This window comes from Hypanus sabinus, chromosome 5 (genome assembly GCF_030144855.1).
Source record: "Hypanus sabinus isolate sHypSab1 chromosome 5, sHypSab1.hap1, whole genome shotgun sequence".
Lineage (NCBI taxonomy): Eukaryota > Metazoa > Chordata > Chondrichthyes > Myliobatiformes > Dasyatidae > Hypanus > Hypanus sabinus.
In genome coordinates, this window is record NC_082710.1 from 14345274 (window position 1) to 14360380 (window position 15107).

At 44.5% G+C, this 15107-nt stretch overlaps 1 protein-coding gene across 3 annotated transcripts in view; it reads left to right on the top strand.

Annotated features, from left to right (window-relative positions):
- rhobtb3 (Rho related BTB domain containing 3) overlaps window positions 1-15107 on the top strand; it is an 81508-nt gene that overhangs the window by 64254 nt on the left and 2147 nt on the right. For all 3 annotated transcript variants that reach the window (XM_059969421.1, XM_059969422.1, XM_059969423.1), the window contains 3 exons: window positions 5980-6153; window positions 8821-8987; window positions 10296-10392. In XM_059969421.1, coding sequence (XP_059825404.1) covers window positions 5980-6153; window positions 8821-8987; window positions 10296-10392 — 438 coding nt within the window. The remainder of the gene's footprint in view (window positions 1-5979; window positions 6154-8820; window positions 8988-10295; window positions 10393-15107) is intronic.

Below are 15107 nucleotides of genomic sequence, written 5' to 3' on the forward strand. Positions count from 1 at the left end.
GGAGTTGGTGTAAGAGGGAGGGCACAAGATTTTTGGATCTTTGGGCTCTCTTCCAGGGAAGGTGGGACCTGTACAGAAGGGGTGGTATGCACCTGAACTGGAGCGGGACTAATATTGTAGCAGGAAGGCTTGTTAATGCTGCATGGTGGGGTTTAAACTAGAGTTGCAGGGGGATGAGAACCAGAGTGCCAGAACAGTTAGTGGAGAGGCTGTGGAGGCAAATGTTGGTAAGACTGCAGACAAATCAACAGGTTGGGCATCCTTTTTGAATGGAGATAAGGAGGAATTGTTTTCAGCCAGAGAGTGGTGAGTCTGAGGAATTCTTGCCACAAGCAGCTGTGGAGGCCGTCTTTCTCTATATTTAAGGCAGAGGTTGATAGATTCTTGATCGGTCAGGGCATGAAGGCAGGAGATTGGGGCTGAGAGGAAAATTGGATCAGCCATGATAAAATGGTGAAGCAGACTAAACGGGCCAAATGGCCTAATTCTACTCTTAAATCTTGTCTTAATAGGTGGGATGCTGGGCACTGTGGCTCATTGAGCCAGAAGGCCTCTTCCATGCAGCATCTCTAAATAAAATAAATAGAGCAGAACTACACCTGTAATTTCATGGTTTTAGCATTTACCATACTTTGTTCCCAGCTTAATTGTGGCCAGCACTGCTACAGTATGTTGCACGTAATCTTACCTCTGGAAATGCTTGTCACAACAGGGACATGAATATTTATGTATTTTGCATAGCTTTGATTGAAAGTACAAAATGCTCTTTAATTTAGTTTTTCCTTCTTTATCTGGGAGAATTTTTTAAAGGGGGTGTTTACTGATGCTGGAGGTGGAAGGCAATTTATTGTTCCATCAAATGCCATAATTTATTAGAGCAAAATCAGGCATTCATACCGCCATACTGGATGAACTCTTTCCAAGTTCAGCTCACTCCCTGACCTAATACTATACATGTAGGTACTGGAGGTACCTAATAAAGTGGCTACTGAGTGTCTTTCTGTATGATCGTTGTCTTCTGCTGCTGCAGGTCACCCGCTTCAAAGTTCAATGTGCTGTGCGTTCAGTGAAGCTCTGCCGCACACCACTGTTGCAACGTGTGGTTATTTGAGTTACAGTCATCTTCCCATCAGCTTGGACCTGCCGAGCAGTTCTTCTCTGACCTCTCTCATTAACCAGGCATTTTCACACACATGGCTGCCATTCACTGGATTTTTTTTTCTGTTCTTTTGACACCATTCTCTATAAACTCTAGAGACTGTTCATGAAAATCCCAGGAGATCAGCAGTTTCTGAGGTACTCAAAGCCACCCCGTTAGAAACCAGTGTAACCCCCTGGGTGACCTCAGGCTCGCTCAGCTCGTTCTCGTCTAGGGGGAGCAGCCTTCGGCCCCGCCAAACTGGGTAATCAGCTGGTGTGGATGCTGTGTGATGTCCCCGCCAAAGAACAAACAGGGCACCATACGCGATTAAATGATTACAATTTATAAAGATTACTATAACTGATTAATAACCATACAGCATATATGAAGGAAAAGAAAATAAAGAAAAGGCGCCAAACTTATCAAAATCCAAACCACTTTGTGCACAACCGTTGGAGCTCAATTACTGAAGTCTTCTGTCCACCATTCAGTCCCCTCCGAACTCCTCGACTCACAGCTCAGGACCATCCGAAGTGGTCAACGAGCACATCTATCTTCGTCTCCTCTCCTCGGGGTACCTCCTGGCCTTGGACCCCCGCTTGGGGTCCGTTCCTCGTCCAGCTTACAGCATCGCGTCCTCTCTCTCTCACCCCCTCGCGCCGATCTGCCCAAAAGCCCGCCAACAATAGCTTACAGACTCAGAAGAAAGAACATTAATCCCAATTGGTTTACAAAGGAATACAATTCTCGTTATCAGTAAATTTTAACCCAAACAAGCTTCCAGCACTCTCGTAACAAAGAAGCATTCCTGCTTTTAACAAAACAAAGAAGCCATTTTGATTAACATACGCAGTAACAAAGAAAAAGAAGAAAACCCCCTTTACACAAGCAATCAAGTCAACACAGTCAAAATCTTTTTCTTCCCCACTCTGATGTTTGAACTGAACTGCTTGACGGTGTCTGCATGCTCTTATGCATTGAGTTGGTGCCACATGATTGGCTGATTAAATATTTGCATTAACGAGCAGGTGTGCAGGTGTACCTAATAAAGTGGCCACCGATTGTGTATCTTCACAACATTTTTCCCTTCGAGCACGTTCCCCTTCCAATCTGCTTTTAAATTTGAATCAGCCCTCCCCATTGCACTCCCCACCAGCCTCTCGAGCAGGCATTCCTAACGGTTAATGCAGAAGGAAGTATTTCTGCAGTAATGGGAATATAAATAAACTTACCAACACTGGAACCTGAAACAAAAGAGAAATCTTGGCAGAACCCATGGGTCAGGCAACATCTGTGGAAAGGGAGTAAGTTAATATTTTTGGTCAGCGACCCTCGCTGAGAAATATTTCCTCGTGTCTCTTCTGTTTACTTATTGCCTGTGCCATCATGAACAGTTATTTATTCTTTGTACAAATTGCATGAATTTAATAAAACTTAAAACTGGTATCACACTATTCTGCCCTCTCTTGAAAGCCTGTAGAGTTCAGTTCTCAGAACGATATGATCTCCTGTGCCAGGCCATCATTTTCGGTACGTTTGGCTTGAACTGCCACGTTTGGTAGTCTGTGCCACCATTTGTAAATGCCAACTTCCCATATGGGAAATGAACACCTTTGCTAGCTAATCCTCTCACCTTTAATGATACGTTTTTATTCTGTCCCATTGCACCTCTCAAAAACACAAGAGATTTCTGCAGGTGCTGGAAATCTTGAGCAACACACACACAATGCTGGGGGAGCTCAGCAAGTCAGGCAGCATCAAAAGCAGGGGCTGTCAGCCTTCGACCCCCTACCATTAGCCGAGGAGTCCGTGAACCACAGGTTAGGAACCCCTGAAATGAGAGGAATAAACAAGTCAACTATTCGGACGAGATTCTTTTTTTTTAAAGTACCCCTCTGCGATCTTCATTCCAAGATGTGTGATCGCTGTTAAATTTAATTTCCCAAATGCCAGATCATTCTACCAGTCTCCTTGCCTCCACGTTATGTTACTGGTTTGTAAATGCCAGGTTTATCTTTTTTCCAGTTTTTTTCCTTGAGCAACACATGAAATCCTCATGTCATCTGTTGCAGCTCTTTGGATGATCACTTTGGAATCCTCTTTCCTTGTTTACCTATTCAATGACATAGGTGCAGAAATAGGCCATTCAGCCCATTGAGTCTGTTCTGCCATTCATTCACGGCTGATTTATTATCCCTCTCAACCCCTTTCTCTGCTTTCTCCCCATAGCTTTTGACACCCTTACTAAAGAAGAATTTATCAGCCTCTGCTTTAAATATACCCTATGACTTGGCCTCCACATCTGTCTGTGGCACTGGATTCCACAGATTTTCCACACTAAAGATGTTCCTCCTCAACAGACACAAAGCGCTGCATGAACTCAGGAAGGCAGGCAGCATCGATGGAAAAGAGTACAGTTGACGTTTCGGGCTGAGACCATTCACCAGGACTGGAGAGAAAAGGGATGGGGAGTCAGAGTAAGAGGAAGAAACACAAGGTGAGAGTTGAAACTGGGAGAGGGAGGGTGAAGTAAAGAGCTGGGAAGTTGATTGGTGAAAGAGATACAGGGCTGGAGATGGGGGAATCTGATAGGAGAGGACAGAAGGCCATGGAAGATGGAAAAGGGGGAGGAGCACCAGAGGGAGGTGATAGACGGGTAAGGAGATAAAGTGAGAGAGGGGATGGGGAATGGTGAAGGAGAGGGGTTAGTGTGAGGTGGGGGGCATTACCGGAAGTTCAAGAAATTGATGTTCGTTTCATCAGGTTGGAGGCTATCCAGGCCTCCAACCCGAGTGTGGCGTCATCGCGACAGTAGAGGAGGCCGTGGACTGACATGTCAGAGTGGGAAGTGGAATCAAAATGGGTGGCCACTGGGAGCTCCTGCTTTTTCTGTTGGACCGAGCGTAGGTGCTCAGTGAAGCAGTCTCCCAGTCTGTGCCGGGTCTCACCGATATACAGGAGACCACATCGGGAGCACCTGACCCCAACAAACTCACAGGTGAAATGTCATCTTATCTGGAAGGACTGTTTGGGGCCCTGGATGGTAGTGAGGGAGGAGGTGTAGGGGCAGGTGTAGCACTTGTTCCGCTTGCAAGGATACGTGCCAGGAGGATGATCACTGGGGAAGGACAAATGGATAAGGAAATCGCTAGGGAGCGATACTGTGGAAAGCAGAAAGTGGAGGGGAGGGAAAGATGTGCTTGGTGGTGGGATCCCGTTGGAGATGGCGGAGGTTACGGAGAATTATATACTGGACACAGAGGCTGGTGGGGTGGTAGGTGAGGACAAGGGGAACCCTGTCCCTAGTGGGGTGGCAGAAGGGTGCGTTGAGGCAGACGTGTGCAAAATGGAAGAGATGCAGTTGAGGGCAGCGTTGATGGTGGAGGAAGGGAAGCCCCTTACTTTGAATAAGGAGGACATCTCCTTCATTCTCAATGAAAAGCCTCATCCTGAGAGCAGTTGAGAGAAGGGGATGGCGTTTTTACAAGTGACAGGGTGGGAACGGGTATAGTCCAGGTAGCTGTGAGAATCAGTGGGTTTGTGATAGATATCAGTAGGTAAGCTATCTCCAGGGATGGGGACAGAGGTCAAAAAGGGGAGGGAGGTGTTGGAAATGGACCAGGTAAATTTGATGGCAGGGTGGAAGTAGGAGACAAAGTGAATGAAGTCGATGAGCCCCATGTGGGTGCAGGAAGCAGCACCAATGCAGTCATCAATGTAGTTTACGTAAAGACGGGGAGCGTTACCAGCATAGGCTTGGAACATAGACAGTTCATTCCCATTCATTCTGACATGTCAATCCATGGCCTTCTCTGCTGTCGCGATGAGGTCACTCTCAGGTTGGAGGAGCAACACCTTATATTCCGTCTGGGTAGCCCCCAGCCTGATGGAACGAACATCGATTTCTCGAGCTTCTGGTAATATCCCCCACTCCCCCTCCCCTTCACCATTCCTCATTCCCATTTCCCTCTCTCACCTTATCTCCTTACCTGCCCATCACCTCCCGCTGGTGCTCCTCCCCCTTTTCTTTCTTCCATGGTCTTCTGTCCTCTTCTATCAGATTCCCCCTTCTCCAGCCCTGTATCTCTTTCACCAGTCAACTTCCCAGCTCTTTACATCACCCCTTCCCCCATCCCAGTTTCACCTATCACCTTGTGTTTCTTCCTCCCCTCACCACCTTACTCTGACTCCTCATCTGTTTTTCCACTCCTGATGACGGGTCTCGGTCTGAAACATCGACAATACTCATTTCCATTGATGCTGCCTGGCCTGCTGAGGTCCATTTCCAACACCTCCCTCCCCTTTTTGACCTCTGTCCCCATCCCTGAAGATAGCTCCAGCGTTTTGTGTGTATTGCTTGAATTTCCAACATCTGCAGATTTTCTCTTGTTTGAAATTCCTCCTTTTCTCTGTTTTAAAGGAACGTCCCTCGATACTGAAACCACCTGGTCCTAGACTCTTCCACTGTAAGAAATGCCCTCTCCACATCCACTCTATCTAGACCATAAGATCATAAGATTTAAGAGCAGAATTAGGCTATTTGGCCCATTGAAACAGTAAAGATATGTTTATGGTTTCATTGTCTGCTCAAAAATCAAGAAGCTGTCCCAAAAATGCTCAGTGAGTGCCTTCAGCCTCCTCCCTGATGGTAGCAATGAGAAGAGGATATGTCCTGGGTGGTGGGGATCTTTAGTGATGGATGCTGCCTTTTGAAGATGTCCTGGACGATAAGGAATTGACAGTTTTGTTGTATTTGCCCGTGAGAAATCAGGATTATCTGTTCCATTTGTGGCATCAAAGTGAATGAAATAAAATGCTTTAAATTTTTTTTTCTCAAGGGACCTGTATATATGCTCATAAAGCAGTGCTGGTGGCCCGGTGTGAGGTAATGGCCGCAATGTTTAGCGGAAACTACATCGAAACGCAAGCGTGTCATGTTCCTATTCATGGTGTTTCCAAGGAAACCTTTCTCGCTTTCTTGGAGTACTTGTATACGGATTCATGCTGCACAGGTGAGGAACCATTTGTACGGGTACAGGGACCGATAGTCAATATTTCTTCAAACTTCACCATTTATTTAACTTTCTGAGACATTTACCTAATTACTGAATGGACCAGCCGGTTAGAAATCAGGATCTCTGAATGTAATTTTGTTCACCTGTTGGCAAGCTGTCGAATCAGAATTAGGATTATCGTCACTGATGTATGCCGTGAACTTTGCTGTTTTGTGTCAGCAGTACAGTGCAACACCCTAAAAATTATTATAGATTACAGTAATATAAAAAGTAAATAAATGGTGCAAAATAGTAAAGTGGTGTTCATGAGTTTATGCTGTGCTCCGAAATTTGGTGGTGGATCATAAAACTGTAAGGCATAGGAGCAGAATTAGGCCATTTGGCCCATCATGTCTGTTCTACCATTCCATCATGTCTGATTTATTATCCCTCTCAACCCCATTCTTCTGCCTTCTTTCTGTAACCCTTGATGTCCTTACTATTCAAGAACATCAGCCTCCGCTTTAAATATACCCTATGACTTGGCCTCCACAGCTGTCCGTGGCAATGAATTCCATAGATACACCACCCTCCGCCTAAAGAAATTCCTCCTTATCTCTGTTCTAAAGGGACATCCTTGTATTCTGAGTCCTTCTGGTCCTAGACTCCCCTATGATAAGAAATATCTTCTTCTTAATGGTAAAAAAGAATTGCAGCATGTTGCTCTTCAGAGGGACTTGGTGCTTGTGCATGAATCACAAAAAGTTGGTTTGTGGCTGTAGCAGGCTATCAAGAAGGCAAATGAGATATTGGCCTTCACTGCTAGAGGGATTGAATTTAAGAGCAGGGAGGTTATGCTGCAACTGGTTGAACAAGTTAGGTCTCTATTCATTGGAGCATAGAAGGTTGAGGGGGGATTTGATCGAGGTATTTAAAATTTTGAGAGGGATAGATAGAGTTGACGTGAATAGGCTGTTTCCATTGAGAGTAGGGGAGATTCAAACGAGAGGACATGATTTGAGATTTAGGGGGCAGAAGTTTAAGGGAAACACGAGGGGGTATTTCTTTACTCAGAGAGTGATAGCTGTGTGGAATGAGCTTCCTGTAGAAGTAGTAGAGGCCGGTTCAGTTGTGTCATTTAAGGTAAAATTGGATAGGTATATGGACAGGAAAGGAGTGGAGGGTTATGGGCTGAGTGCGGGTAGGTGGGACTAGGTGAGATTAAGAGTTCGGCACGGACTAGGAGGGCTGAGATGGCCTGTTTCCGTGCTGTGATTGTTATATGGTTATATGGTTAACTGTACAGGGTACTGGTGAAGACACACCTGGAGGACTGTGTGCAGTTCTGGTCTCCTTACTTAAAGTAGGATACACTGGCTTTGGAGGTGAGGGAGAGGAAGTTCACCAGGTTGAATCCAGAGATGAGCGGGTTAGACTATGAGGAGAGATTGAGTCGCCTGGGACTGTACTCACTGGAATTCAGAAGAATGAGAAGAGATATAGAAATGTATAAAGTTATGAAAGGGATAGATAAGATAGAGTGAGGAAAGTTGTTTCCACTGGTAGGTCAGACTAGAACTAGGGACATAGACTCAGGATTCAGGGAAGTAGATTTAGGATGGAATTGAGGAGGAACTGCTTTTCCCAGAGAGTGGTGGAATTCTTTGCCCAATGAAGCAGTGGAGGCTACCTCAGTAAATATACTTAAGGTTGGATAGATTTTTGCATAGTAAGGGAATTAAGGGTTATGGGGAAAAGGCAGGTAGTTGGAGATGAGTCCATGGCCAGATCAGCCATGATCTTATTGAATGGCGCAGCAGGCTCAATGGGTCAGATGGCCTACTCCTGCTCCTAATTCTTCTGTTCTTATACTCACATCCGCTCTCTCTAGGCCTTTCAGTAAGACCAGAAGACATAGGGACCTTGGTCCAAATATCAACAAGACAGTTGGATTTCAAAGCAGAGGGTGAAAGTAAATGTACTTGAGATTTAAACAAGTAATTGGCCCAAATGCCTCTTTAACTGTTCACCTCATTCACATCCTCAAAACAATGCTGCAGCAATACAGCGTTAAGTTTCCGGTTAAGTATTACCGCAGTAGGCCTAAATGCTTTTGAATATGAGGGTGAGTTGTTTAAACTTTCTCTTGTTGGAGATGGTAATTTTTCTGGACTTTATCTGCCTAAATCTGTTCACCTAAAGATATTGTCCAGAAGAAGGCAATGGCAAACACTTCTATAGAAAAATTTGCCAAGAACAATCATGGTCATGGAGTCTTGATTGCCAATGTCGTACGACATGGCATGTAATGATGATGATGAGTCTGCCATAGCCATATTATCCTCTGCAGTGCTCACAACATGATGTTTCCAAGCTACAAGTGTTAAAATAAGCTGATACAATCATTTGCATTAAGGAAATCAGAACAAGGAGCTGTGAAGTGAATGGACCATTGACAATCATCAGTGAACATTCTAAATTCTGTTGTTGCAAAATGTTGCCAAATGTATTTTTCTACACCTTGACCACTCCAACCACATGCCCTTGGTATCCAGCAGTTGGGAGCTGCAGCATCACCGTGACAGGAAATCCCAGGTGATACAAGTGGTGTTCAAATACTGCACGTCAAGGCTGTGTACAATGATCATTGCTGTTTTTCTTAAAGAAAGGTGTTTCTGTGTTCAGGCAGCATTCTCCAAGCGATGGCTCTACTGATATGTGCTGAAATGTATCAGATACAACGACTGCAGCAGATGTGTGAGGCGTACATTGTTACGCAATTACAGAGCATGCCCAGCAGAGAACTTGTATCAACGAACCTCAGTATCGTCAACTTGTTCAACAAGGCAAAGGTATGTTCGCATAAGCAAGTGTTTTTACCATTTACCATAGTAATATACTTATGAAACATACGGTGTGGTTTTCTGCTGTTCGATGTGTTGTGCATTCAGAGAGGCTCTTCTGTACACCACTGTTGTACGGCATGGTTATATGAGTTACTGTTGCCTTCCTGTCAGCTTGAACCAGTCAGGCCATTCTCCTCCTATCTCTCTCATCACAAGACGTTTTCTCTCACACAACTGCCACTCGCTGGATGTTATTATTTGTTTTTTGCTGTAAACGCCAAAGGCATGAACTCCCAGGGGATCAGCAGTTTTTGAGATACTCTAACCACCCCGCTTGGCACCAATAATCATTTCATATTCAAAGTCATTTAGATCATATTTCTTGCCCATTCTGATGTACTGGTCTGAACAACAACTGAACCTCCTGACCACGTCTGCATGCTTTTCTGCATTGAGGTGCTGCCACACGATTGGCTGATTAGATATTTGCGTAAATGAGCAGGTGTACAGGTGTACCTGACTAAGTAGCCACTGAGTGTAAGTATCGAAGCAAGCCACTAGAGAGACTGCAGGCGCTGGAAACCGGAACAAACACACAAAATTCTGGAGGAACTCGGTGACCGAGGCAGCACCTATGAAGGGAAATGCACAGTTGACGTTTTGGGTGGAGACCCTTCTTCAGGACTGGATGGAAAGAGGAGAGGTAGCCAGTATCAAAGGGTGGAGGGAAGTGGTGAAGCAACAGTAGGTAGAGGAGGGTGATGGGCAGGTGAGGGAGGGGGAAAAGTGGGAATGATGTGAGAAGCTGGGGGCGGGGGGGTGTGATAGGCAGAAGTGACAAAGAGCTGATCGGAGAGGAGAGTGGAGCATGGAAGAAAGGCAACCAGAACTGAACGCGGTATTCCAAGTATGTTCTAACCAGGGTTTTATAGATCCGCAACATTACCTCATGATAAAAATGAATTGTTTATTTTTAATCTGATTGTAAGTTTGACTTTAATATCAAATTTTATCCCTAGATTTCTGATTGAGTTTGCTATGGACTTTTGCCCATTTTTTTTGACGTACATTAAGGAAGGGCCTCTGTGTTTACAATTTACAGTGCAGATACTGTAACTTGATTATTGTGCCAGACAGACATACTTTATTGATCCTGAGGGAAATTGGGTTTTGTCACAGTCGCACCAACCAAGGATACTGTAGAAATATAGCAATATAAAACCATAAATAATTAAATAATAAGTATTCTATTTCATGATTTCAATAGAAGCTTTTTCTCGTGCATGCATTTTAATCTGAAATATTTATTTTCAGTTCCACAACGCAACCAGGTTGTCTAACTGGTTACTGCATTTCATTGCCAGCAACTACCTCATCTTCAGTCAGAAGCTGGAGTTTCAGGAGCTTTCTGGTAAGTGTTCTATCTACATGAACAGTGGAATGTGGCCACAAGGCAAACAGACGGTTTTACATTGCTATAAAGAGTGATCCCTCCAGTGGGGTAAATCTGTTTTCCATTGACACGGTGTCACTACACGTACTCAAATTTCACTAGAGTTATTAGAGATGGCTCTGTTGTGCACGTTGTGAGCTGGCACATTCTGATGAAGACCACACAATGCACCAGTATTCATGGACTCCTGAGAGATACAGCCCATTTCACTCAGTGTCAGAATTCTACCCTACTGCATGTCAGCAAATTATTGTTGCCACTCATACTAATTATATTTAGAGCATAGTACAAGCCCTTTATCCCACAATTTTGTGTCAACCTTTTAACCAATTCTAAGATCAAGCTAGCCCTTCCCTCCCACATAACTCTCCATTTTTTTTCTTTCACTCATGTGCTTATCAAATAATCTCTTAAATATCCCTCAACGTATCTGCCTGCACCAACTCCTGTGGCAGTGCATACCACACACCCACCAATCTCTGCGTTTATAACTCTATACCTTCCTCCAATCACCTTAAATAAAGTACTGTAGCTATGTGCTACACACAGCGCTGAAATAATGACACGTAGTCGGTAAGTCGTTTCGAGACTAGTTTATTCAAACTTCGCGGTGCTGGCCTTTAAATCCCTAGCGCCCGCCCTCTCCGGGCGGAAATGACGTTGGAGGTGCATTACCAAAGTCTCCCCCCGCGCGTTGGCTATTTGTGAGCCGGTTCGCCTGCGCAGAAAGTGGGTCGCCACAGTACTTCAAATTTCTTACAAGCGCTGTAGTATTGCCTATTTAACCATCGTATCAGTGGAATCACAGCAACACTCTCAAAATGCTGGAGGAACTCAGCAGGCCAGACAGCATCTAGGAAAAGAGTACAGTCGGGCCGAACGCGTTTCGGCAGGACTCTACTGTTGCCACCAGACTCAGCTGCTTTTTTACTGCCCTCAAGCAGCTTACTTTTAGCTTTAATCAAATAGATCGTACAACGTTGAACACAGAACATTACAGCACAGTACAGGCTCTTTGGCCCACAATGTTGTGCTGACCTTTTAACCTACTTTAAAATCAGTCTCACCCTCCGCTCTCTCATGCATTCGGATTTTCTCATGAGCCATCCATTTTTGATTTGTTCCTTGTTAAAGTGGGTTTTAATCTACCATTGGGTGCCAGGGTGGAGATACGTCTCTACAAAAGAAGGCGTAAGGCACCCCTTCTCTCCGATAGCCTGTAGGTCACCCTTGGGCAAGGTATATCACCTGCTTAGCCCCCCCCCCCCACCTCCATGATCAGGGTCACGTAATGCCATGGGGGCAGGGGGTGGATGGCCGTATGAGCAGCCGGTACATATCACAAATCCCAGTTATGTGACCACTAACTCCAGACAGACAGTCTCTGAAGAGTATTGACAATGGCTGGGGTCTTCCGTCTTGTAAAGACACTGCCCAGAAGAAGGCAATGGCAAACCACTTTTGTAGAGAAATTTGCCAAGGACAATCATGGTCATGAGATCGTGATGACCTACATCATACAACGCGGCACATAATGTTGATGATGAATCTGCCATAGCCATAGTATCCTCTGCAGTGCTCACAACATGATGTTTCTAAGCTACAATTTTTAAAATAACAAACCGAAACGACCAGTTACATTAAGGAAATCGGAACAGGGAAACGGAAACCCGGCATCAACACACTGCCCCATATCACAGTTATTTACCACGCGCCCTTTCACCGCTGAGATAACGTATAATTGGTGCTGGTAATAAAAACTAGAGCCTCATTGCATAGAAATATTTCTAACTTGGTCAATAAAATGGAGCAAGGTCAGGAATGATCGTGAGGCTGTGGCCTGCACCGGTCGCTTTTCATAAAACTTCCGTTCTGAATGCTGCTTGCTTACTTCTATTGTTTGCACATTTTATTTTTAACTTCTCTGCACATTGGTTGTTTGACGTTCTTTTTAATGGTCTCTTTTGAGGCTTCTTTGTTAATAGAATTTATTTAAATCTTACATCCATCCCACAACATGAGGGCGTAAAAATATTTGAGTAATGACTCTGTTGCAATGTACAGCCATGTGACTTTAAAAGTTTAATGGCTTGTAGAAAGAAGCTATCCTGTAGCCTGTTGATCCTGCCTTTAATGCTGTGGTAGCGTTTGCCAGGCGGAAGTAGCTGAAACAGTATGTGGCTGCCTATAAGGAGATGTATCTGAAGGTTGTATTACGTACTCGTACTTTAGTAAATGTATTTCGAACTTTGATAGTGCATGGTGCAGAAAATCTAGAACAGAGGTTTTAAAAGAAGTTGTTTTACTAGCAGCTTTTTCCGATCTCTTAACAGTGTGGCTAACTAAGGAGATATGATTCTATTTTCATTCTGAAAGTCTGCCAGTTGCCCTGGGATCAGAGAATTCCACGTCGTGGTCTTGTAACAATACAGAAGGATGAGGCAGCTGGAGAGGCCTTTACACTATTTTTCCAAGGCTTCTGGTCTTGTAACAGGAGAACACGAGTTTCGCCAGCTCCTGTTCAAACAGTTTCATGAACAGTTTGAAACAACGGGCTGTTCTGAAGTTTAGGTGGTTCTTTGTTAAGTGGCTTGACTGCACCAAAGTACAAAGTAAATTTATTATCGAAGTATGTATACGTCATCGTGTATGTCATTTTCTTGTGGGCATTCACAGTAAGATACAAAGAAGCCCAATAAGATCAATACATAGAAGGATGGACAGAAACTACATACAAAGATGAACAAATAACCAATGTGCAAAAGACGAACTGCAAATATAAAAAAAAGACAATAAACGAGTAGTATTGAGAATGCATTGTCAAGTCCTTGAAAGTGCTTCTATAGGTTATGGAGACAGCTCAGTGTTGAGGTGGGTGAAGTTTTCCATGCTGGTTCGGGAGCCTGATGTTTTAGGGGTAGTAACTGTCTCTGAACCTGTGGTTTTGGTTTTGGACCAAAGTCTCCTGTCGCTGCTTCCTGATGGCAGCAGCGAAAAGAGAGCCTGGCCTGGATGATGGGAGTTCTTGATGATGGATATCCTGTATATCGGTGAGAACCTTCACAATTTGGGGTGAACCTTCATCGAGCACCGCACTGAGCACCACAAGGACTTCCTTGTGGCCCCACTCACTGTCTGTTTCTCTCTCTCTTCTTCTCACCTGCTTATTACTTCTCCCTGGCTCTCCTCCTCCTCTTTCTCTTATGGTCCACTCTCCTTTTCTATCAAGATTTCTTCCTCTTCAGCCAGTTACTTTTCTGACACTCCTGGCTTCACCCATCACCTTCTAGTTTGTCCTGCTCCTGTTCTCCTCACCTTGTTCTGGCTCCCCCCTCCCCCACTGTCCTTTTCAGTCCTGAAGAAGGGACTCAGCCCGAAACGTTGACTCTTTATTCATTTCTGTAGCTGCTGCCTGACCTCCAGCACTTTGTGTAGGCTGCTCGATGACAGATGTTGCTTTCTTGTGTCAGCACTCCTTGTAGATGTGCTGTGGTGGGGATATTTATATGTCCACCTCTTGTAGTAGGCTTTTCCATTCATGGGCCTTGCTGTTCAGCCGATTCATTACTGATTGCCTAGTGTAATATTCATAAATCCAGCTTGGATTCGGAATTCTTGGCGCTCTATTTGGTGGTTGGCCGCTTGGTGGAAGTTAGAAATTTAGGGCCGAGCCAGACCAGAGATGGGTTTTGGCAGCGAACATGGTTGTGTATGTGAGAAGTCCCGAGTGTTTATTAGCCTTTAAGATTGGAACAAAAAGCTTTCACACTTCTCATTTATGGATCATTTGTTTTTGATCTTGAAAGTGAAACAAAAGATACACCATATAACGTTCAGAAGATTTAGAGGTGGTGCTATATTGCTTCCAGATTCAAGTTTATTTGTCCTGTGTACATCAAAACCTACAGTGAAGTGTGCCATTTGCTTTAACAACCAACACATCCGCGGGTGTGCTGGGGGCAGCCCACAAGTGACGGCACACATTCTAGTGTCAACATAGTGTGTCCACAATGCTTGGCAGAACAATACAGAACACAAGCAGCAACAAAACAACAACAGCAGAACGAGCCTCGTTCCTCCCTCCCACCCACTCCCACATGCAGACCTCGAACTCCAGGCCAGGCCGTCGGACTCTGATTCTTCAGCAATCCTTCAGCTACCCCAACAGACTCAGAGGTTTGCGGGCTCTCTTTCTGTCATAAACTCATCAACTTCATATTGAATCCATGCAAGAGGAATCTAGCTCCTCCATCTTCTGTGGCATCCATTATTTTCCTCCTATGGAGTGTACAACCCTGAGATTTGTCTTCTCGCAGACAGCCAAGAAACAAAGAAACACCGTGGAACCCATTCAAAAGGAAACACTGAACACCTAATGTACAAAAAAGAACAAATCATGCAAACAACAAAAGAACACAGAGAATATTAAACATCAAACTGCGGAGTCCTTGAAACAGCCTAGGAATGCTTAGTTCTGTTCAGTTTAATTTAGTGCTGTGTCATTCATTGACTACAGGCCAGAACCAGTCTGCCCTGATCAAAATCGCACAAGATAGAAATTTTTTTAAAAAGTAACCAGAAACACTTATAACATGAATTGCAGAGTCCGCTGGAGATGAGTCCCATCGACAAAGCATGTCGATCAAACCTTGCCCAAGACCCAACACTCCTGC